The 23,111-nt window shown below is 52.8% G+C and overlaps 3 protein-coding genes across 9 annotated transcripts in view; 1 reads left to right on the forward strand and 2 right to left on the reverse strand.

The window, feature by feature from the left end:
- DOK1 (docking protein 1) overlaps positions 1-1,367 on the reverse strand; it is a 2,975-nt gene extending 1,608 nt beyond the window's left edge. Inside the window, exons 1-5 of one of the 5 annotated variants that reach the window (XM_044918815.1) lie at positions 1,298-1,351; positions 1,144-1,146; positions 688-987; positions 426-519; positions 39-223 (exon numbers count right to left, since the gene is read on the reverse strand). In XM_044918815.1, the coding sequence (XP_044774750.1) occupies positions 39-223; positions 426-519; positions 688-987; positions 1,144-1,146; positions 1,298-1,342 (627 nt within the window). In that variant the 5' untranslated portion in view covers positions 1,343-1,351. Of the gene's footprint in view, positions 1-38; positions 224-425; positions 520-687; positions 988-1,143; positions 1,147-1,297 lie in introns of those variants that run through there. The other 4 variants (XM_021699195.1, XM_021699198.1, XM_021699196.1 and 1 more) reach the window with 4 other exon arrangements.
- A 14,813-nt stretch (positions 1,368-16,180) lies between these two features.
- On the forward strand, positions 16,181-19,573 carry LOXL3 (lysyl oxidase like 3). Its single transcript, XM_021699193.2, has 10 exons — positions 16,181-16,521; positions 16,766-16,946; positions 17,086-17,240; positions 17,463-17,630; positions 17,763-17,925; positions 18,115-18,358; positions 18,450-18,565; positions 18,645-18,781; positions 18,888-18,999; positions 19,184-19,573. Exons 1-10 carry the CDS (start codon positions 16,339-16,341, stop codon positions 19,255-19,257), a joined length of 1,533 nt encoding a protein of 510 aa, XP_021554868.2. The 5' UTR covers positions 16,181-16,338; the 3' UTR covers positions 19,258-19,573.
- Positions 19,574-19,683: 110 nt separating this feature from the next.
- Positions 19,684-22,897, reverse strand: HTRA2 (HtrA serine peptidase 2). 3 transcript variants are annotated; one of them, XM_021699100.1, is made up of 8 exons: positions 22,327-22,897; positions 22,022-22,226; positions 21,737-21,931; positions 21,492-21,524; positions 21,152-21,257; positions 20,937-21,006; positions 20,150-20,245; positions 19,684-20,042 (listed from the first exon to the last, which is right to left on the reverse strand). In XM_021699100.1, exons 1-8 carry the CDS (start codon positions 22,830-22,832, stop codon positions 19,877-19,879), a joined length of 1,377 nt encoding a protein of 458 aa, XP_021554775.1. In that variant the 5' UTR covers positions 22,833-22,897; the 3' UTR covers positions 19,684-19,876. The 3 variants fall into 3 exon arrangements, with proteins under 3 accessions (XP_021554775.1, XP_044774543.1, XP_044774544.1); XM_044918608.1 differs by lacking the exon at positions 20,150-20,245 and having other exon boundaries at positions 19,690-20,042; XM_044918609.1 differs by lacking the exons at positions 20,150-20,245; positions 21,737-21,931 and having other exon boundaries at positions 19,690-20,042.
- Between the last annotated feature and the right edge of the window lie 214 nt (positions 22,898-23,111).

Below are 23,111 nucleotides of genomic sequence, written 5' to 3' on the forward strand. Positions count from 1 at the left end.
CCCCCCCCCCCCCCCCCCCCCCCCCCCCCGCCCCGCACCTTGTCCCGGCCATAGCGGCGCAACAGAGTGTAAGGCCAGAAAAGGAGTGGCTCCAGTATCTGACTCTGGGCCCCTACGGTCAGGAGAGTCAGCCTCTCAGCCTCCACCCTCAGCACATAGGAGCCATGCAGGCCACAGCGCTCAGCGGCTTCGGTCCTCTGCATTGTTACCCAGAACTGGGATCCTGGAAGGAATACACAATTAGATTGGCAACCGGCCAGACTGCTAGGTGAGGGCGCTGGGGAGGTGGGGACAGGTTGTCCAAGCACTCACTTGGAAACTTCAGGAGCTTCCTACTTCCCCATGAGTCCCTGACCCTTTAATCACTCCCTTCCTAAGGACACCCTTCCTTTCCACCCCATCCCTGCCCAGGCTCAGGCGTCTACCTTCCCAGGTGGGGCTATACAGCGAGTTCTCCAGCATCTCCAGGGCAGAAAGCTTGGGTGGGTTCTCCGCAGGCGCCAGAGCCCAGCTTCCTTTCTGGGGTAAGGAGAGAGAGTATCGAGGACCCTGCAATTCCCTCACCGCTGTTGCCAGGGTCCGAGCCGGCCCAGGCCCTCTGCTGCTGTAACCGCCCCCACCTCGCGTTGCCTCTTGGGCCCAGTGCGTTTCGCCCCAGCCCCTCGCGGGCAGCCCCGGACGGCTCACCGGAAAGGCATTTCGGCACAGTGTTTGCACCCAGGCGGCGCTGGACGTCGCGTCCGCCGCCAACAGGTGGGAGCGCTGCGCGGTGTCCAGGCGGAAAGCTGCGGCGCCAGGCTCTGGGGGGCTCTCCACAGCCACGGGGACCACGCTCACACACTCCGCCAGACGGATCACCTTGCAGTCCAAGCGGCGCGAGCCCCCTCGGCCCCCTCCGGAGCTCGGCCCCTTGTGGTCAAAGAACTCGAGCCGCGCTACGCCGTGGGGACTGGCAGGATAGAGTACCGCCCAGGTCTTCCTCCACCTCTGGGAAGAGAGAGCGAGACGCTGGGGAGGGAGCGGGCGAGCGCCGGCGCAGGCCGATTTCGGGTCTGCAGCTTCCCGGCCGGGGGCGAAGTTTCCCGAGAAGAATGCAGCTCCGTCTCCCCAGGACCAGAGAGGGCGTACCCGAGGCCAGCGGACCTTCTCCGGAGTGTGCAATCAACTTCGCGGGAACGTCATAGGGTTCTTCAGCTCCCGGCCCGCGCTCCAACCCGCTGCCGCCCCCTCCCTCCCTCTGGGCTCTACAGCCCACTCCTAAGTCTGATGGGGTTCCGCAACCCCTGCCCCCGACTACCTTGGTACCGAAACGCTGACTTTGCAAAAAGAGCGGCCCTTCCATCACAGCTCCGTCCATGGCCCCCGGCGCTTCCTTCCGCGCTTCCTGGCCCTGCGGGCTAGGGGCGGGACCGCGCCACCGGAGGCGTTCCCGCCCCTCCCCCGGCCTCCGCGGACGGCGAAGGAGGAGCAAGGAGAGCCGCAAAAGAAAAAGGGAGGGGGTCCCCAGATAGTTGGACGGTTCACCACCTTCAGACCCCTGCCACAGCCCTGGGACGCGCACAAATGCATCCACCAGGAGAAACCTCGAGGTTTCGGCCAGAGGGGTCTGGCGCCTGGGCTTACGGGCTGTGTAGGACGTCATATGCTCAACGTGACATCAGAGTGAAGGCCGTGACGTCACCCCGAAAAATGCTAGTGGGCACCGTGGGGCACCGGAGGGGCTCTGCGGCCCTTCAACGCTTCAGGTCCCCTGACCGGACCCGCCCCTAGCCCGGCAGGGGTCTGGCTGTTTACACTCCGCGGCGCCCGGGACATGGGGGAAGGGTTGGGGGCTGGGGGCTGGGGACTGGAAGTCTTCCCAGAGCCGGGAGCTGAGCCGCGGCCTTCCGCCGCCTCAGGGGCCGCCACCCGGGCTGGTCCGCGGCCCCGTGGCCTCTTGCGTGTCCAGCTCCCTGACCGCAGCTGCCCGGCCTCCAACCCGCGGGAAAAGAAAGCTTCATTGAGCAGGCCGGGGGAGGGTCGGCGGTGGGGGGTGGGGGGAGGTGGAGCGGCCGCGGCCAGCTCCACGGGGGAGGGGAGGACCAAAAGGAGAAGAGGAGGGAACTGGCCGGAGAGGAATGGAAGGAGAAGGCGGAATGTGGGAGGGCTCAAAGGGACGTGGGAGGGACGAACGGAGAGGGGGGAGAGAGGGGGGGTCCAGTCTCCCCTGGCCGAGCACTTTTTTTGGGAAGTCCTAGGACTGATCTCCAGGACCTGGACTCTTCTCCCAGCCCCTAGAGCCCCGCTCAGCCAAAGGTAGGGGAGTCACGCTGCCGCGGGAGGAAGGGGAGTTTCGGATGGAGAGGATGGTGGTGGGACCACGGAAAAGGAGGGATGCAGTATGGGGTCGAGGGGAACCAACCAACAGAGGGTTTTGTCATTGTTTAAAAAAAGAGAGAGAGACACAAGAAGAGTGGAGTGAGGAGGCAGATATTTGGCGGGTGGGGGGTCTGCAGGGTGTTCCAAATAGGGCAGCAGCCAGGGCCCTAAGCCTGGAGGCTCCTCTGTGAGGCCCTACCCCTGGGCCCCCAAGCCAAAATGTCCCCAGAACAAAGCTGTCCTGTTGTGTTGTTTGTCTGAGTTGGGGAAAGCATGTTTGGGGGGCCCGTTGCTGGAGAGGGGCTGTTCTCAGTCCCAGACAGAGGGAAGGCCTTGGCTGAGGAGCTGATTGGCGCCCTGGCCTCCTGTTGCCCAGTGACAGCGATGGCAGTGTTGGCAGGAGGTTTGGACAACCCCACCCCATTCCCCCTCCCAGCTTGAGGCCTGGCCCTCCTGGGCCCCTTGACCCTGCAGGGCATGTGAGAGCCTGTGTGCTGGGTAGGGTGTGCACGGGGCTCTCCGTGCATCCTGGTCTCTGCCGGCTCCGCCGTGGAATCTGCCCAGACAGGATTCTGGGCTTGGCTCCCAATCAGAGAACCTAAGATCTGAGGGGGCTCCTAAGCCCCCTGGCCTGCTTCTCTCCACAATCAGTAGCTGTCTGTCCTCTGTCTGACTGGCTGAATGGAATCATCTAGGCTCCTGCCGCCACCCCTCCTTGGCTCCTGCCAGGCCCTCACCCCACCTGTTGCCTGCGTCTCTCCATTGCTCTGTGCGCTGGCTCTCTCACGGTCCCCTTCTATCCGTCTTCCACATTGTCTCTCTCTGCTGTCTCTTTGTTTGCTCCCCTTTCGTTCCCACAGTTTCCCTTCCTCTCACATCCTGTCTGGGTCTCCCTCTGGCTCAGTCTCTATCTCTTTCTCTCAACCATTCTCTGCCTCTTGGTCTCTAATCACGGTCTTTTGATCTTTGGGTCTCTTAGAGCAGTGGGTGGGGATAATGGAGGTGATGATGACAGAGCTAGGAAAGGTCCTTCTGAGGCAGAACAGCTGATGGTGAGGAAGAGCCTCTCTATCTCTGTGTCTCTCTCTCTCTCCCTCTCTCTCCCCCCTCCCTAGTCTGCACCTCTCGGGCTCTGTTTCTGCTCTTATTGAGTTTGTGTTTCTTTCTCACTTAGTCCCTGGGTCTCTGGCTTTCTCTCACACGGTCTCTTGTCTCTGTCCTTTTCCGGGTTCTCTTCCTCTCCTGACCTCTCTCTGCGACCCAGGCCCGGCTTGGTCTCGCTTTCTCTCACACACTCTCTCTCTGGGGCCCCCAGGCCTTCCCTGCCATGCGACATGTCAGAACCTGCTCGTGGAGCCCATGGGGGCTGCTGCTGTCCCTGCTCTGCAGCTCCTGCCTGGGGTTTCCATCCCCGGCCACGGCCCCCGAGGACAGGGCTGGCAGCCAGGGGCTGCGGTTCCGGCTGGCCGGCTTCCCCAGGAAGCCCTTCGAGGGCCGCGTGGAGATCCAGCGAGCTGGCGAGTGGGGCACCATCTGCGATGACGACTTCACCCTTCAGGCTGCCCACGTCCTCTGCCGGGAGCTGGGCTTCACAGAGGCCACGGGCTGGACCCACAGTGCCAAATACGGCCCCGGAACAGGTGAGCAGTGCTCCATGCGTGGCCTAGGTATTGCCTTAAGGCAGGGAGAGGGAACACCAGGCCAGGCGCAGGCAGCCAGGACATCAGAAGCAACCAGTGTCAAGTAGAGCCATGGTTGACAGTCAGTTCTCAGGCCTGCATGACCTTAGGCTGGTCAGTGCCTTCTCTGAACTTCAGATGCCCTATGTGCAAAATGACTAGGCGATCTCTAAGTGCCTTTCTTCGGCAAACGCGTGATTCCACAAAGACACATGCAAGGACAGCCCTGATACAGGTGAGCCCTGTCCGAGTAAAGCACAGCTAGTTTGATGGAAAGCTGAGAGCAGATAAATGATGTCTGGATGTCCCCAACCAGAAGGGATCACAGATACCGCAGCTGACAAAATCGGATTATAGGCAAGAGCTGAAACCAACAAGCTGGAACTAAGTTTTCTTAGAACTAAGCTTTCTGACTAAGCTTTCTTGGAACTAACAAGTATAAACTCTTAGGACAAGAATGAATGTGGGTAGTAGGGGCTTAGGAGGAATTCTGAGACCTGAAAATGCTTACATTGTATGAGCCCACAGAAGGATTGACGGACAGAAGCCAGTTGCAGTCTGCAGCGCATCCCCCACTCCCCACTGGCTGGACCACTTCTGGAATAAAGTGTCCCTTGTAGGTGCCACATTTAAGAGAGACAGTAGAAAATGGAAATGCTTTCAGAGGAGAGCTGCCCAGATGTGAAAGACTGGAAGCCAAGTTTCAAGAGGGAATAGCTGAAGAAACCAGGGGTGTTTGGTATGAAAAGAAAAAGCTTTGGATAGCGTTTACCTGAAGGTTGTCTTCAAATATGAGGACAGTCATTTGGCTGAGGGAGTTTTCTGGATGGCAGCAAAGGACTGAATCAGACCTGGTGGGGCAAAGTCATAGTCATGAGGACTTCTGTGATGGTTCCAGTGGCCTGGTGGGGCAGGAAGTAGGCATCCCAGCAGAAGCTGGGTAAGTCCTGTCAGGAGGTGCATGATGGGTCCCTGCCATTGGCTGGGACAAACAAGTCACATTGGGTGGAATCCCATGTGGATTGCGTCCATCCAACTCTGAGAAGTCAGATATTCATTTCAGTGTGGTCCAGGGAGCAATGTGGCAGCACAGACAGGGCAGGCCCATGGGAGAAAGCGAGGCTGAGGTGAAAAGATCTTAGATTTCCAAGTCTCACAAATGGCTTAAACCCCTAAGTCCCCGTGTATTGGCTGTGTGGTCTTAGGCAAGTTACTTAACTTCTCTGAACCCCAATTTCTTTATGTAAAATGGTGGCAGATCTAAGAGTAATCATGTATATGTATACATAGCAGAGTGCCTAACACACAACAGGTACTCGATAAATTGTAGCTCTCACTGAATAGGTCAGGACTGATTAGAAATTCAGTGTTGACTCTTGATTGTTTATTCACCGTACCAACTTCTTGAGTTTCCCCCAGATCACACTGACCCTCCATCAATCCTGTGCTCCCTTTAACTCCCAGGGTGTCCTGTCTCTTGCACACCCATTATCTTACCGGAAAAATGGGATCATCATGGCCAGATGCAAGGCCTGTGTGCTCACTCTCCCCCAAATCCCCATCACCTCCCTCCCTCCTCCATCCTGCCTCCACAAGCCTCTCTACCCCCCATCTGTCTCTCCACAGGCCGCATCTGGCTGGACAACCTGAGCTGCAGTGGGACTGAGCAGAGTGTGACTGAATGTGCCTCCCGGGGCTGGGGGAACAGTGACTGTACCCACGATGAGGATGCTGGAGTCATCTGCAAGGACCAGCACCTCCCCGGCTTCTCAGATTCTAATGTCATTGAGGTCTGCCGTTCATACACACACACACACACACACACACACACATACACACACACACACCCCACCCAGGATGACCAGGGTGGTTATATGTGGTTAGAGGGGATACTAGAAGGTAGGGGATCCCATATGCCCCACAGGCTAATTTGGGTTGGTGGGAAGCTTAGGGGGTGGGGACAAAGGATAGAGCTAGACATATTAAAGCCCAGGTTTGTTTTAGCATTGGCATTCAAGTTACTAAGCCTGGCATGAGCCTCTCCAGCTTCATCCCTGGTCCCCAGGGCATCCCTTGCTCTCCCTCCTTTCAGGTGTTCCTGCTCTCCTGGAACATCTCCCTTCCTAATCTCTCCTACTGCTTCCATACCACTTCCTCTGTGAACTGCTCCCTCATGCTGGGGCCGCCTTGGGTGCTCCTTCCCCAGCTTCCTCAGCTTCCTCAGCACCCTCAATCGCCTCTCAGAGCACATGCCCTTCCTTCCACTCTCGTGGTCCAGGAGAGTCAGTTCATCACAGACAGCAGGCATGCCTCCCAGCCCTGTGGCAGCCCCTACTCGCCACGGGCTTTACAGCGAGCACATGATCAGGGGTCCGTGAGGGTGGGAGGACATGTAAACGGCGCCACTGATTCTCCTTCCTCTGCTTGTGGTCCCATCCCAGGTAGAACAGCACCTGCAAGTGGAGGAGGTGCGACTTCGAACGGCCGTGGGGCGGGGCAGGCGGCCCCTGCCAGTGACCGAGGGACTGGTCGAAGTCAGGCTTCCCGAGGGCTGGTCGCAAGTGTGTGACAAAGGCTGGAGCGCCCAGAACAGCCACGTGGTCTGCGGGATGCTGGGCTTCCCTAGCGAAAAGAGGGTCAACACGGCCTTCTACAGGTGAAGGGATGTGGGCGCTGAGTGGAGTGGACTGGGATTGAGGGGTGCTCATTAAGGGGTGGTGTCTCGACCCCCAGGAGGGCCCGGGGCTCTGCAACAGTGGAGAAATATGGAGGCCCTTTCGAAACTGGAGAGTTGAGACATCTTCTGGGGCGAGTTTGAACTGGGGCAAGCAAAGCTCCTGCTCTCTCGGGTCCGCAGCCGGGGCGGGGCGAGTGGCGCCGGTCGCGGGTCGGTGCCCATGACGCCATCGGTTGGCAGGCAGACTCTCCGCGCCTCGGGGCGCGCGCCGAGCCTCGCGAGGCCACGCCCAGCGGCCGGCAGGCCCGGGGGCTGTTACGGTTACGGTGCCGGCGCGGGCCCCGCCGTCCGAGCTCAGGGAGCGCGCGGCGGCACCCTGCGGAGGCGGCACCTGGGTGTGTCCAGCGCGGGCCTGGGCGCGCGTGTCCCCGCCAGAGAGCCAATCCCCGAGGGTCGGAGGGTGCGGGGAGAGGTCGGGCCCTGCCCTCGGGAGCCCCCGGGACTCCTAGCAAGTTTTCCAGAATATCCTTCGGCCGAGACTCCCGGCCCTCTCCACCTGCCCTGGAGCCCTGGTGTACGCGCTGGCTTCCAGAGTGACGGATCACACCGGTGAACGGCTCTGTCCTTACAGCGCCTCGCTACCCTGGAGAATCTTATGCAGTCCTTTTGAGTTTAGAAATCTTTACAGTCTCTCTCTAATCTACTACGCAGAGTAAAGTGCTAATTTGTTTTCAGCTCTTCCTTAGTTGAGTTTTGCAGAAAGACCTCTTGACATCTAGGTGAGCTTCCATTGGGCACAGAACTTCAGATATGGTCCCATCAGGGCAGGGTGCAGTAGAAATGCTCAACTTTGGGTAGAGCATGCCCAGACTTGGTATTGACTTTACGTTGAGGAAACACCCCACTGTTCATATTGAACTGGTAATCATCTAAGACCAATTCAGATCTTCCCTTATCCTTGATACTAATAGAAAAGCCTATTTGAACCTAAATCTATGTTGAGTTTACCCTATTAAATTAGTTGGATACATCATTTAAAAACCTTTAAAAAGCCACCATGAACCCATGAGATTATCCTGAATCTTGACATTATTTTCCATTTGTCATCCCTCCCAGCTTCCTCTGGAGGATATACATGATAGCTATGCCTTCTGCCTTCATCAGAGTGAAATGTTCAAAACCAAAGTCTAACTCTTCCTTACTCATCAAGTCTTTACTCATTAGTTGTGAAATGTTTTTTCCATTAATTGGAAACAAACTGAACACTACGATGACGTAGCCAACATGTCACCATTTTATCTATAATGAAATCATGGGAGATTTTGTTAACCTCCCTTAAAATCCAGATATATTATGTTCATGGCCATTCTCCAGTCTTCCAATTTAGTAATCTTATCAAAAAATGAAATCATGGTGGTTTGAGCTAATTTTTACTGAAATCCTTCTAGGTCTCTAAGGATCTCCATATATTTTCCTCACTGTTCACAAACTTTCCATTTAATAATGTATTCTAGAATATTATTCTTTAGATTAAGGAATCATTTTTCTTCTTTTTGAAAGTCAATACATTACCCAACCTCTAGTCTTCTCCACACTTGCTCTAATTTTCCTTGCCTTGGCTCTCGGCACATCTGAAAGTTCTTTCAGCCCCAAGGAATATACTTTATCTGGTCTAGAGACTCAAACTGTTTTAAAACAGCTGTGTGCTGTGCTCCTTTACTGCTATCTGTCTTGGGGTTATATTTCTTTCTCTGTGCTGTTCTTTACCTTCCCTAACCCAAGCATCAGGTTCTGAAAGATTCGTACAATTTAAAAAGCAGAAATTTCAGTGACGAGGCTAGCGTGAACAAAGGGGAAGAGACCCATTCATCCAGTATTTATTTATTAGTGTCTACGGTGTGCCAGGGACTGTTGAAGACACTAGGGATTCAACAGTAGGCAAAAGAGACAAAAATCCCTGATCTCATGGACTAGGGAAGAACTGGAAAATAGTAAAATTTTAAAGTGCAAGGATGGCAAAGCGTGTAATCAATAAAAATAAGGCAGGGAAGGAGTTAGGAAGTCGAAGTAGGATTGCAGTTTTAGATAAAGGGGTCAGAGAAGGCCTCTTTGAAAAGGCATCATTTGAGAAAAGATTTAAGGGAGGTGAGGGCACAAACTGTGTAGAAATCTAGCCAAGCACTTACGGGAAAAGGGATCATAAAAGATCCTAGGGGGCAGGGGAGGGGTAGAGGGAGGGAGAAGGCACTCTTGTCACGCTCCTGGAGGCCACTGGGGCTGCAGCTGAGGCAACGAGAGAACATGACAGGTGATATAGGAGGAGATCCGGAAAGAATGGGGAGCCTGATCACGTAGGGACATTTGAGAGACTGGTTTGTTCTCTGTGTGAGATAAGGTTTTGAACAGAGGTGTGACATCTGACTTCCATTTTTAAAGTATTATTTTGGCTGTTTTAAAAATAGACTGTAAGGGATGCAGTAGAGTCAAGGAGGCAGAGAAATTAGTTAGGAGGTTATTGTCTCCTGAAAGCCAAGTAAAGAAAGTGAGAGGTGATGGTGACCAGTGAGAGTGGTGAAAAATCATATTCTGTGTATGGCTGAAGGTAGAGCCAACAGGATTTGCAGATGGATTTAATGTGGTATGAAAGAAGGAGAGGAATTAAGGTTCATTTCAAGGTTTTGAGCCTGAGCTAAGTATGGAGTTGGCCTTTTCTGATAAGGAAGACAGTGGGTGGAGCACATTCTGTGTGAGGAGGGGATGGGGGACACTGAATATTAAAACTTGGTTTTGGGCCTGTTAAATTTGAGGTTCTCTAAGACATTGAAATGTGAGGCTGAGTAGGCAATTGGGTATATGACTCTAGAGTTCAGTTGAATAAAAATATTACAAGCCCTGAAACTGGACAGTGTCACCAAGGGAGTGAGTGTAAACAGGAAAAGAGGGGTCCAAGGACTGAACTGAGAGCTTAAATGTTATGAGGTCAGGAAGATAAAGTGAACACGCAAACAGTGAAGTGAGGTAGAAAGAAAACCAAGGGACTGTGGTGGCCTGTAAGCCAAGTAACGGGCTTCAAGGAGGAGAGGGAGAGAGTGATCACCTGACTCAGTGCTGCTGGTGGGTCTAAAAGAACAAGGACTGAGAAACAAAAGCTGGATTTAGCAAAATGGAGTCATTGCTGACCCAGACAGAGATGACAGTGACTAGGATATTTTTCAAAAGATGGTTGACTAGAGTAGAAGGTTGTGCTGAAAAATAATGGAAGGAAGATCTGAATTACTTAAGAGCCAGAAAATGGAACGCTTTTCATGCCAGATTAGACAGTTTCATCTTTATCTTATGACAAAATTAAAAATAAAAGTATTTGTATGGAACACTGATAAATTAAGGCCAGTGTTGTTAAAGTGTACCCAATAGTAGTGAATTGGAGAGAGGAGGTTCTAGATGCAGTAAGGCTAGTTAGGAGTTTGTCATAAAGGTGAAGCTGATTCGGAGGGTGACAACCAAGAGGGAGGGGGATGAACAGCTGTAGGATGACTGGTAAAAGAAAATAAGAGAAGACATACAGGAAATGACCCTGAAGCTGCTGGAAAGAAGGATGATGTGTGCCATCAGGCACCTCTGGCTTCAAGGTAATATGCACTAGCTTTCCAAGTGAGCCATCCTCGGCAAGTTTGAAACCCAGCAGTTATCCCTAGGTATGCATGGTCTGAAGTAACTTGCAGAGATCAGGAGTATCTGTGTAGATATTGCAATCTGTTACTGAATCTGGGATATGAAGGCTGGAGAAGGACACATACTAAGTAGAGAGATCATCCGTAGTGAGGAAAGGGGTTACAGTAGTCCTGGGAGATTCTGTGATGGGGATATGATCTAGATTTCCTTTCACAGGTCACATCAGACAGAGGGAGCATTCTCACAGTTAATACCATCATAAAGGATAGGCAAGGTCATTACGAAGAACTCCACCTTCCTTAGAGAAAGAAGATACATTGGCTAGCTTTTAGAGGAAACCAGTAAGATTTTGGGAATGAGAAAATCAGAACATGATGCATTTATCATTTTTCCACTTGGTTTTATAGTCTGCCCTAGAACACGTGAAAGTTGTAGAATTTTAGAAGAGGAAAAGAATGTAAAGATAATTGAATCATTTACTGTCCTTTTGCAGGCAAAGAAATTGAGGTTCTAAGAGCTCAGGGGCTGAAAGCTATTTATTGAACTCCTGCTATTTGAAAAGCACTGTGCAAGGTGCTGAGAACACAGAGGTGATGAGAGATCACGGAAGACCTGACAGGCTACTACGTTAAGGATTTGGGTGTTTATAATAAAAGCCCTGGGAAACAAGTGAAGTGTTTTCATAAGGAGGGCTGTAAGAGGCCATGATGAGGTTTGGGGCTCCAAAAAATCACTCTGACAGCATTTCTGAGAATGGTTTGGAGAAGAACAAGAGTGGATGGACTGGAGAGGTGTTTAGGAAGTAACACTGACAGGACTTGGTTATGGACTGACTTTGGGAGTCAAGAAGAGGTTAACTCTTAGGTTTCTGGAGTGGATTTTACTGAAAGAATTGTGGGTTTATTTTTTGGACCTACATTACATTTTAGAAAACTTTGAGACATCTAAGTAGAAACATCAAGAAGGCAATGGAATATACAAGGTTAGGTGTAAATGAGAACGTATAAAGAGAGGATATGGAATGATAGAATGCCTCAGACAGGACTCCAAAAATTTAAGTGACTATCTAGAGGAGGAGCCTGTGAAGAAGACCAAGAGAGAGCAACCAGAATTAGGAATCAAACCAGACTAGTAGTGTTAGGACAGACAAGGAAGGAGAGAAGATGAGAACAGCAGTGTCAGATGCTACTGAGAGGTAAATAAGATGAAGATTGAAACTGTCTACTAGATTTATTATCGCAGAGTGATGGGGAAAACCAGAAAAGAGCAGGTTAAGGAATGAGTGGTAAGAGAGAGAATATAGAAGTGGAGCGTTGACAACTCTTGACAATGTTTTCTATGAAGAAGCGGGGAGATATGGGGTGGAGGGCTGTGTGTGGGGGGCGTGTAGGAGAGATCTGAACATGTTTAAAATGATTCAGTTGAGGAGAGATTGTATGTGACTTCTCAACTGAGAAGAAAAGATCCTAAGGGATGGAATTCAAAAACATTGGGGGGAGTGGCCTTAGAGACGAGAGAGAGAATGAGAAGAGGGTGCACAGATGTAGGTACATTTTGATGGTTGAAGAAACAAATGATAGGAGGAAACAAGCTCATTTGTGAATGAAGGAGTGTAAGTAAAGACAGACACCAGTACTGGTCCTAAACAAGCACCAGGTTCTTAATATAATCTATATTGTACCTTATATATAACTAGGTATGCCATATGATATTTAATATAAAAACCTTATAAATAACTAAGAGAAGAAGTACTTCTAAGTTCTTAGATAATACTACATTTTTCTGAGTACTTGTTGGAGGATCAAGATAATCTTGAAAGAAAACACAAAATATATTTCATTTTAGACAGATCTGAGAAAAAGACATTTGGAGAAAAAGTTTCACACTATACTTGTATGATGAGAGGTTCTAACTCTTAGTAATGTCTCAGGAAAGGGACCTGAGAGTTATTGTACACTCTTTTCTAGGAATGTTGGACATATTGGATATTTTGATAAAAAGACCAACTAAATACATCCTCAGGAAAAAGCCAGGGCAGGAAATACCAAGCAACTGCAGTGCTCTTTCAAATCTACATATTAACATCCTAGTACATCTGCACGCAGTATATTATGTCCAGATAGGACTCCTCAAGAGAAAACAGCAGAGTAAGAACATGTTTAAAGAAGGGATAAGTATGATGATAACAGGGAGTCCCATAAATTTATAAGAACAGACAGACAAAACCTGCATTCATCTGTACGTAGTTGGACAGGACAGAGAGGGGGCAAAATTAAAGTCTTTGAAATCAAAGGGAGAAGGAGAGGAGAAACAGACCCAGTTTCCAGACATTAGACTTAAGGCAACCTCTTGAAGAAGAAAATAGGTCAAATATTTAGGCCAATTAAAAAGAAATAAAGTTTTAGAACTTATTTCTCTAGAAGTAAGTCTGGGAGCTGAACTTGGTTTGTGAATGACTAAAGCATATGGGATTTAATTTAGGCAGGAAGGATGGTGGCATCCTAACCCACCTGGCCTCATGTTCCCCAGTCAAACCAAGTTAACATCCTTGGACATCCAGCCTTGGTCCTGGTCCACAGGCCTCAAACCTGGAAATGCCAGAAGTCAGAGAGAATCCAAGAATAAACGACAGTCAGCCTCCCTATAACCAGGCCAGTTCTCTCTCCTTGCCTGGTCATTCTGACAATCTTAACAGTCCTAACACCTTCCTACTTATACCTTTCCTCATAGCCCTCCCCTTGGGTTTAGATCAACCCTGATATTGACCCTAGTCCCCATTACCCCTCTGCCCCAGCCTAATTTCTGTGGATGCTGGTATAGGGGCGCTATCAGCCTGAGTCCAGGTGCCTCACTGCTGCTCATCACCCTGGTCATGGGCATGTGAAGCCAAACAGCTGTGAAGGGTTGAGTCTTGGGAGTATCTCATGTTATAACATCCTGATGACTTTCCAACTTCCCTGTTGGAAAAGAAATTTGCCCTTGGCCCCAGCTGCACCAGCCTTTCCCACTTGGTTCTAGACTGATCTTGACTCTGCTATTGTCTTATCCTCACAGAAAGTTGAGGAAGCGAGCGGCCAAAGCCTCAGCCCGACGCCCCAAGCCCCTTGGAAGGTAATGGGGCAAGAGCCCCGGGACCTCCTGCTCGCCCCTGTGGCCCGAGGAGGTGGATGGATGGAAGGCAGCCTATCCATGTCCATCCCAGAACCCAAGCTAACGAATTAGGGATGTAACTGCAAATGGCCATTCCTGGGGATGGGGAGGCAGGCATGGGGATGGGCAAGCTTTGATCTTAGGGTGCCCAGGGAGGAAATAATGTAGGCACGGCTGAGGAGAAGCCTCCTCCTCCTTATACTTCCCCCAAATAGCTTAGACTCCAGCCTCAGCCGCCTGCATGCTTCCTACCCCCTACTCTTCACCCCCCCCCAGTTCACCCACATTCCCCTTCTCTCTGCTCCCTTTCCCTCTTGTCCCCTCTCCCCTCACCCCCTGGACTGACTAGATTTCTCATCACTGCTGTGGAATCCAAAGAGCAACCCGAGTTCCTAAAATGGAGTTCAGTGGTGTGCAGCAGTCAGTAGGGGTGGAAAATCTGGCCCCCTTCACTTTACTCCTTCCCACACTCTGCATAAAGTGTCCTTCCTGGGCCACGTACCTAACCACTACCTCCACTAACTTCTTTCTCCTTTTTTCAGACCAGTCACCAAGTTTAAAGTCAAACCCAAACCCCGAGTGGGCAGGGGATCAATCAAGAGGTAAATGAAGTTCAGGGTGGGTGTGAGGAGAGGGAGAGCGCAGTGATGATGAGTCAGGGCAATGGGGCTGTGGCCAGGAAGGGGTCCAGGACGCCCCCACCAAGACGTGGCAGAGCAGCAGTAACTGTTACAAACCACCTTCCAGATGAGTCACTGAAACGTAAAGTGATGCCCTTATGTTGGTTTCTGGGGAACTATGCTTGTCACAGGATTTTTGCAAGTCCCTTCTTCCCCATGCTTATTTATCTTCCCCCAGTGAATTCTAGCAGATCCTCTGGCACTTTTGTCCTTCAGAAGCCACACTTGCCTCTCCCTCAAGAAGTTCAGTTTGCCTAAGGGATTCATGTTCCCCACTTACCTTTATTTGATCAATTTTTAAAAAATACGTGCTACCAGCTTGGAGATGAGACTCAGGGTCCCCTCTGAAACCTTTTCCAGGGATGGGTTCAGATTATAGTCCGTGTGTCTCTGGCCCAGTTGACACAATGAGGCTCCCCATTCCCCAGTTTTCTCATGGGTTCCCTCAGAATTCAAGGGAGTGGAAAGCTTCCACCCCAGCGATTACCTCTCACTAGGCTTCCAAAGGCCATTTGCATGTGAGAAGTCTCCCCAATAGCTTCTTCAGCAGTGGCTGAAGAGGAAGAAAATCCATCCCTTTCTTCCGACCCCTCCTCTGTTCTGCACATTCTAGGATCACCCAGTGGTCCCCTGGTGGCCCTCCTTCCCCAGCTCCTCCTTCTGGTGGCTTCAAAGGAGCTCGGAATTTGGGGGTGTTCTTGTAGTGCCTTCTAGCTAAGGGTCATCTGTGCCCAACATGGCCATGCTCTGGTCTTCCCTGAACCGCAAACTCAACTGCACACTGCTGTTTTTACTGTGTTCCTTGTGGAGAAAGGGGAGGAGGAAGTTTAAAAGAGCAATCGCTTTTTCCTGTGATGGCCTCTTTGACTTTTATTTTCAGCCACACAGGACTTTGGGAGAGTACCTGATCTGTCTGAGCTTCAGAATCCACTGATCCTGAGCCTCCAAAGGTATTCTGTAGAGTCTCCAGGCTTCCTTTGTCTGTTGTATTTATAAACTTTCCCTCTTCTCTGCGTCCTCTAGCCAGTGACTTCAAGTCGTCAGAACTCTTCCTTCCTCTGACATCAAGTGACGGGCACGTTACTACAATAACTCATTGCCAAGCCAGCCTCGCAGGCTCACTTCACCAATACGAGCCCTTCTCCCTGGACACTGCTCTCATCGCGTGCCCCACTGCCATCTCTCACTCTGTTAGTGTCAGTAAACAAGCCCCCTCGATCTCACAAGTCATCTCTCCTAAGTGCTTCCAAGTTTTAATGTCTCTGGTTTAGTCTCATTTTCGTGCTTGGGTGGCTATGGAACATTCTGTTACATTTACATCGCAGAAATATGGACTACCTTATTAAAGCTCAGCTCAGGTCTGGAGAGATCTCTACCATTCCATTCTGTTGTGCGTATTCACTCCCCTCTGGCCATGTGGTCTCTAACTTTTGTCTGTCTTACATTTCTACATCTTCATTCCCACATGTGCCAGCCCAGTCCTTCCCTGTGTCCACATTCTGGTATATTCTTCTCATAACTACCCATCACATTCTGGCCTGGAAGACTCTCTGGCCTCGGAGAAGCCATGTAGACCCAAAACTGACTCACTCCTTTACATCCTGACCCTGATTCAGATCTCAGTCTCTGCGTAATAGCAGGCTGTGCACCCCCCGCTGGCTCTTCAGGCTTCCTGTTTGTGTCAGCCACTCCTTCCTGCCCATCTCTTTCAGCCGGGCAGTCCTGGCTTGCCCCCCTCTCTCTGCACAGCAGTCTCAACCCCAGCCTCCGTTAGGGCCAGCAGCCTGAAACCATTTGGAGCAAGGTTTCTGTCAGGCAAGTCAAGACTAGCTGTCCTGCCCAGAGAGGTCTTGGCTGCAGGTCCCCCCAAACCCTCCTGTCTGGGTAATCTGGGCTTTTTCAGCCTGGAAACTTGCCTGTTCCCTTTGTCTCTATGGAGGGAAATGCAGCAAAGAGGGGAAGAAGAAGGGATAAAATGGTCACGAAAGGTTGGGGGATGGTGGAGGCACGGAGGGGAGGAGGGTTGTGGGCAAAGAGGTAGGAGCATTGTTTTACCCTACTGCACCCCACTCCTGTCCCCCCAGGCTGCTGGCCCAGCGGCAGCAACACTCCTTTGGTCTGCATGGGGTGGCGTGCGTGGGCACCGAGGCCCACCTCTCCCTCTGCTCCTTGGAGTTCTATCGTGCCAATGACACCACCAGGTGCCCTGGGGGGGGCCCCTGCGGTGGTGAGCTGTGTGCCAGGCCCTCTCTACGCAGCGTCCAGTGGCCAGAAGAAGCAACAACAGTCGAAGCCTCAGGGGGAGGTGTGTGAGACAGTGACTATAACCTTCCCCACCCCAGGTGGAGAACCCCATAGCCTAGCCACCCCCTGACTAAGCACAGCCCTGACCTTTGAGGATAGAGAGGAACCTCTCTCCAGGGGGTGGGCCACAGACCTGAAACCACCCCCTCCCTCCCACCAGAATCTCATTCATCTCCCAGGTCTACTTAGCCCTCTGTGCTGATGTTTCCATTCACTGCTTTTGGGCACATCTCTCTCCTCTATAGACCCGAGTGCGTCTAAAGGGTGGGGCCCACCCTGGAGAGGGCCGGGTGGAAGTCCTGAAGGCCAGCACGTGGGGCACAGTCTGTGACCGCAAGTGGGACCTGCAGGCAGCCAGCGTGGTGTGTCGGGAGCTGGGCTTCGGGAGTGCTCGAGAGGCTCTGAGTGGTGCCCGCATGGGGCAGGGTGAGGGGGATGAAGATGGGAGGAAGAGGGAAGGAGAAGGTACACACTCTCCTGGGGGGTACATTCCTTGGGAAGGAGACCCCGAGGCAGACAGTGAAGGTCCAGTTATAACCTCCTGGTCTTTGGCCTCTCACCCTAGGCATGGGTGCCATCCACTTAAGTGAAGTTCGATGCTCTGGACAGGAACCCTCCCTCTGGAAGTGCCCCCACAAGAATATCACAGCCGAGGACTGTTCCCATAGCCAGGATGCTGGAGTCCGATGCAACCTTCCCTACACTGGGGTAGAGACCAAGGTCAGTTTTCTTTCCAGTTCAGTTCAGGGATCTTGCATCCTCTCCAGCCCTGGTCATGATGTGCAGCCTGACAGCTTCCCAGCCCACTGTCCCAGGCCCCCACCATCCGGCAGCTCCCATCCAATGCCCCCACTTGCCAGCCCTTATGTGCCTCTGAATCTCCCGTCAGCCACACGCCTGCTGCAAAAGCTTACCCAGAACTTCCATTCTGTGTCACTACAGATCCGACTCAGTGGGGGCCGCAGCCGACATGAGGGGCGAGTGGAGGTGCAAACAGGGGGACCTGGGTCCCTTCGCTGGGGCCTCATCTGTGGGGATGACTGGGGGACACTGGAGGCCATGGTGGCCTGTAGGCAACTTGGACTGGGTTATGCCAACCATGGCCTACAGGTGAGTGGGGGGAGGGAAACCAAGGCCTTTGCCTCCAAAGCCTGTGTCTGGGGTAGAGGACTGTGGAGATGAGTCCCTTGGCCCAAGAGGCTGGATGGTGGGGCTCACAGAAACACCAACGTATGTTCCCAGGAGACCTGGTACTGGGATTCAGGGAATACCACAGAGGTGGTGATGAGTGGAGTGCGCTGCACAGGGTCTGAGCTGTCCCTGGACCAATGTGCTCATCACAGCACCCACATTGCCTGCAAGAGAACAGGAACCCGCTTCACTGCTGGAGTCATCTGTTCTGAGAGTGAGTGAACCCAGGGAAGGGAGGCTCTGCGCCACCCCCTTGGAGAGAAAAAGAGAGCTGTAAGCTGGAGGGGTACTCCTTGCCTGTGAAGAACCAGCCTCTCCCCCCAGCAGGGGGAGGAGAGGCACCCCCGTCTGCCCCCCACCCCCAGCACCGACCTCCCACACTCTGTTTCCTTCCTGGGGGCAGCTGCATCAGATCTGCTGCTGCACTCGGCCCTGGTGCAGGAGACGGCCTACATCGAGGACCGGCCCCTGCACATGCTCTACTGCGCCGCCGAAGAGAACTGCCTGGCTCGCTCCGCCCGCTCGGCCAACTGGCCCTACGGCCACAGGCGTCTCCTCCGGTTCTCCTCCCAGATCCACAACCTGGGACGAGCGGACTTCAGGCCCAAGGCTGGGCGCCATTCCTGGGTGTGGCACGAGTGTCACGGGTGAGGGGACAAGCAGAAGGGCAAGGTCACTGGAGATGGGGCAAACCCGTGGGGGGTAGGGAAGGCAACAGGGGTCCCCTTGTCCCCACAGGCACTACCACAGCATGGACATCTTCACCCACTATGATATCCTGACCCCCAATGGCACCAAGGTGGCTGAGGGCCACAAAGCTAGTTTCTGTCTAGAAGACACTGAATGTCAGGAAGGTGAGTTGGGCCTCGAACAGACGCCGGTATCTCCATCCCACAGCCTTGCCTCACACTGACATATGCCAATCCCTCTCAGATGTCTCCAAGAGGTATGAGTGTGCCAACTTTGGAGAGCAGGGCATTACTGTGGGTTGCTGGGATCTCTACCGGCATGACATCGACTGCCAGTGGATTGACATCACAGATGTGAAGCCAGGAAACTACATTCTGCAGGTGCCGGGGGCCTGAGATCCAGCTGGCAAGTGGGAGGAATGTTTGTTAAAGACACCCTTGGATTTGAGGACTACAACTGGTTCTGTTGCCTTTCTCCCACTCACAGGTGGTCATCAACCCCAATTTTGAAGTAGCAGAAAGCGACTTCACCAACAATGCAATGAAATGTAACTGCAAATACGACGGGCACCGCATCTGGGTGCACAACTGCCACATTGGTATTTGGTGGGAAGAGGAGCCCAGAGAGACTGGGGGATGGGAGGGAAAGACCTTCATTCTCGTCTGCCTAAGTTGGTTCTGTGTCTTCCCACCCACCTCTGGATCTCCCAGCCTCTCCACTTCTACCCACCCTTCCCCACAATGGGTCTGTTTCCCCACCTAAACTGCCCATTCACCTTGTAGGCGATGCCTTCAGTGAAGAGGCCAACCGGAGATTTGAGCGCTACCCAGGCCAGACCAGCAACCAGATCGTCTAAGGTGCTGCCACCCTCCTCCGCAAACCACCACTGGCCCCTAAGGGCGGGGGTCTGAGGCTGCCATTACCTCAGGAGCTTACCAAGGAACCCCAGATATCAGCAGGCCAGCCGCACTCATCTAGTGTGCATTATGGAGGTGGACTGTCAAGCCGAGGTTATCGCCCTCCTTCCTAGGCCAGCTGCCGGATCCGTGGCCAAGCGTGGGGAATTTTTGCTCCCAGGCCCAGCACCGAGCCAAGCACACGACAAAGAGCAGCACCTGATTAACTGCCCAGAACAACAGACAGCAGCAGCTGGTTTTCTTGAATAGGGAGGTCAGAATGGTCAGCTCCAGTATCTCCCCTCAGTTGAGGGGGGGATACAGCTTTACCTCTAGCCTTTTTGTGGGGGAAAAGATCAGTACCCCCCTTATTTTTGACTATAACATGATGCTAGGTATAATTTTATTTTATATAAAAAGCATTTTTATGATTCCTCAGAGCCCAGGGATTGGTGCTGGTGGTTGGAGGGACCTGCCCCCCACTGGTTCATTTAATCCTCTGTCCAGGTACCCTCAGAGCCTAGGCCAGGAAAGCAAGGTGGAAATCAGAGCAGGAGCCTCATACTTCTGCTGACCCACTCATTCTGTGACTTCAGGGGTCACATATAAGGTCAATGTTTCCGGTCCCCGCCGGATGCGCACTGCCAGCTGGGATTGGGTTCGAACAGCTTCATAAATATCTTCAGCGTTTTGTACCAGCTGCTCCCCAATGGCCAAGATCACATCACCCGGCCGTAGACCAGCCCTATGGTGAAAGACGGACAGAGAAAGAAAGGAGGGAATAGACAGCCCAGTTCAAGGGCACATGCACACCTCACCCATCCCCACCTCACAAAGCAGTCTCTCCCTCACCGGTGTGCAGGGGAGTCCAGGATGACTTTATGGATGAGCACACCATGCTGAACATCGGGAAAGCTTGGTTCTCGAAGCTGTAGTTCAGCAAGGATGCTGAAAGGACAGAGATCACTCTGTTAACCACACCAAGGCACTCTCCCCATCTTGCGTTCACCTCAAATCTCGCATCAGCACACTGACAGCTGCATGGACAAGGGCATGCACTAGATACTCTGGATACAAAGGCAACTGGCTTTCTGCCTTCTGGAAGTTAGGAAGTGGGACATATATATAAAAGGTAACTAATTCCAAGTGATACATAGTATTAAGACAATAACACTAATGTCATTCTAGAATTCTAAGAGAAACTTTAAGGAGAGAGTAGAACTTAAAAGCTGAGCCTAGAAGAATGGTTCTGGTATTTAACTATATAAAGCAAGAACAACATAAATAAAACCATGGGAGTAGGAAATCAGGTTGGCTGGAACAGAATATATTCATGTAAGAAGCCAGATCTGGAAGGTTAAATTGGAGACAAATGGAAAATGGCCCCTAAATACCAGGTTAATTAAGTTTTTAAATCAAAGCAGTAACAGGATGCAATCAATCTGGTAGCAGGCGTACAAGATGGATTGGAGTGAGAAAGTCAAGATCATGGGAGAGAACAGCTCTTCTGATAGCTCCAAGTGTGAGGCAACGTATCTTAGATAAAGATAAAATTGAGAACAAAGCTCAACAGAAGTGCCAGTTGCCCACAACTGAACACACTGGTGGTCCTACAGGTCACTACCCCTAAAGCTCATACCTGGGAGTCAGGGTCAGCATCATCACCCCAATGTAGCGGCGCTGGGACCCACTGATTCCAAACCAGGAATCTGTGATAGAGGGACAAATGAGCCTCACCCAGTTACCTCCTTCCTTCCCCAACCCTTTCCTCCCAATAGACAGCCCCCCCAGCAAAGCCCAGTGAATGCCCCTCCCACCACTTAAAGGAATCCCCCCCCGCCAAGCCAGGCTCACTCTTCTTTTCCCCACGATGCAGAAACTCTCGAAGGCGATCAGAAGGGATAGCAAAAGAGATTCCAGCTGTGACCTTCATGGTATTCACTCCAATCACCTCCCCATCCTGCAGGGATAGAGCCCACTATTCCCTAGCTCAGACACATAGTAGGAGATGGGACTACCTAAACAAGAGTACCTGGGAGTATTGGGGAGTTGGGGAAACCTTGCTGGATTCTGGGAGATAGCCAACAGGAGAATGCTCAGAAACTTAACCAAACATCATTGAATTAGGGGAAGCACACCCCTTCTCACACTGACCTGGGGCAGGGATTCTTGGAAAGAAGGATGTCCCACTCACCAGGTTAACCAGAGGACCTCCAGAGTTTCCAAACTGCAGGACAAGGAGAAAATATGGAAGAGATCCAGGGACTCTATGTCTGGGGGCATGACCAGGATGTAGGCACTTTCTCCAAATTCTCTCCTTTCCCAGCCCAACCTCTGTATATAGGCTCATCCACCATCTATCACAGTTGGTGCCTGCACCCCACAGCCTCTCCCCCAACCCCCAACCTAGTTTGTCATTTCTCTTATGTCAGAACGCACATCAATAGCTGCATCAGTCTGGATGTATTCCACATTGGTTTGGGGGAGGCCCAGGTCTCTGGCTGGACGCTGAGCAGAGCTGACAATGCCAGAAGTGATCGTATTCTGCAGTGCAAAGGGACTTCCCATGGCAACAACAAACTCCCCTTGCCGGACATCAGCTGAGCGTCCCAGGGGTAGTGTGGGGAGAGGTTCCTGAGGGGAGAATGGGTACAAGAGAACTGTCACCTGGAGATGTGACCAAATTCACAGCCCCAACCAGACCCAGCCTGCCCAGACCCCCACCTTGGTCTGAATCCTCAGCGTGGCAATGTCTGCCACGGGATCCACAGCTGTGACCATGGCCTCATACGTGTCACCGCTAAGCAGCCTCACACGGACCCGGCGCCGATCAGCCACCACATGAGCGTTGGTTACGATGAGCCCGTCGGCAGCCACCACGAATCCTGAGCCATTCGAGATAGGGACTTCGCGGCCCGAGAAAGGGTGCCTGGGATGGGGGGAAAGCAAGGATGTAAGGAGGCTCAGACCCCTGCTCGCCCGCCCTCTAGCCCGCGGTTTGGGTGCCTTCTGCTCTTCCCCACCGTTACCGGCCCAAGATCTCGATATAAACCACAGCAGGTGCTGTCTTCTCCACCACGTCTGCGATGAAGTTGTACTGGCTCCGGGGAGAGGTGGGCGGCGAGCCAAGGACCGAGGCGAGGACCGCTGGGGGACCCCGACCCCCGCCCCACAATAACAACAGCACTGCCCCCCCAGCGCCCAGCGCCACCGCCAGCCATACGCGCAGACGGGTTCCAGGGGTCCCTGAGACCTCCCGGGTCCTGGGATCTGGGGTCCCTGCAGTCAGCCGTGCTCGGGAATCCCAAGTCCCCGACGTCAGACACGTCCGTGGTTCAGGGACCCCCACAGACAACCGGGCCAGGAGACTGGGGGTCCCATAAGTCACTCGGGCCCGAGGGTCAGGAGTTCCTGACGTCAGCAAGGCCCGGAGGTCAGGGGTCAACAGGGGTCCCTTCCCCCAGCGAACCCCCCCCAAAGCCCGCCATCCCCGGAGGTTCCAGCCTGCACCCCGCCCCGCCCTCAGTGCAGCCATCAGCTCCGCCTCGGCTGCCTCCTCGCCCGCCCTACACAGAGGCGGCGCCCTGGATGCGAGCTAGCGGACCGAGGGACGCGGGGCACGTCGGTACCTGAAGTCCTCCAGAAGTGCACGCCGGGACCCAGGATTCCGGGAGGCCGACTCCGCCCCCGCCCCGCGAATGCCGGGAGTTGTGGTCCCCGCGGGACGCGAGTTATGAGGTGGCCCAAGGGCCCGCGAGGCATGCTGGGACACTAGCCCTTCCGGGGCGCCTCAAGACCTCGGGTGCCGGCACCC

Source organism: Neomonachus schauinslandi, chromosome 10, assembly GCF_002201575.2.
Source record: "Neomonachus schauinslandi chromosome 10, ASM220157v2, whole genome shotgun sequence".
Lineage (NCBI taxonomy): Eukaryota > Metazoa > Chordata > Mammalia > Carnivora > Phocidae > Neomonachus > Neomonachus schauinslandi.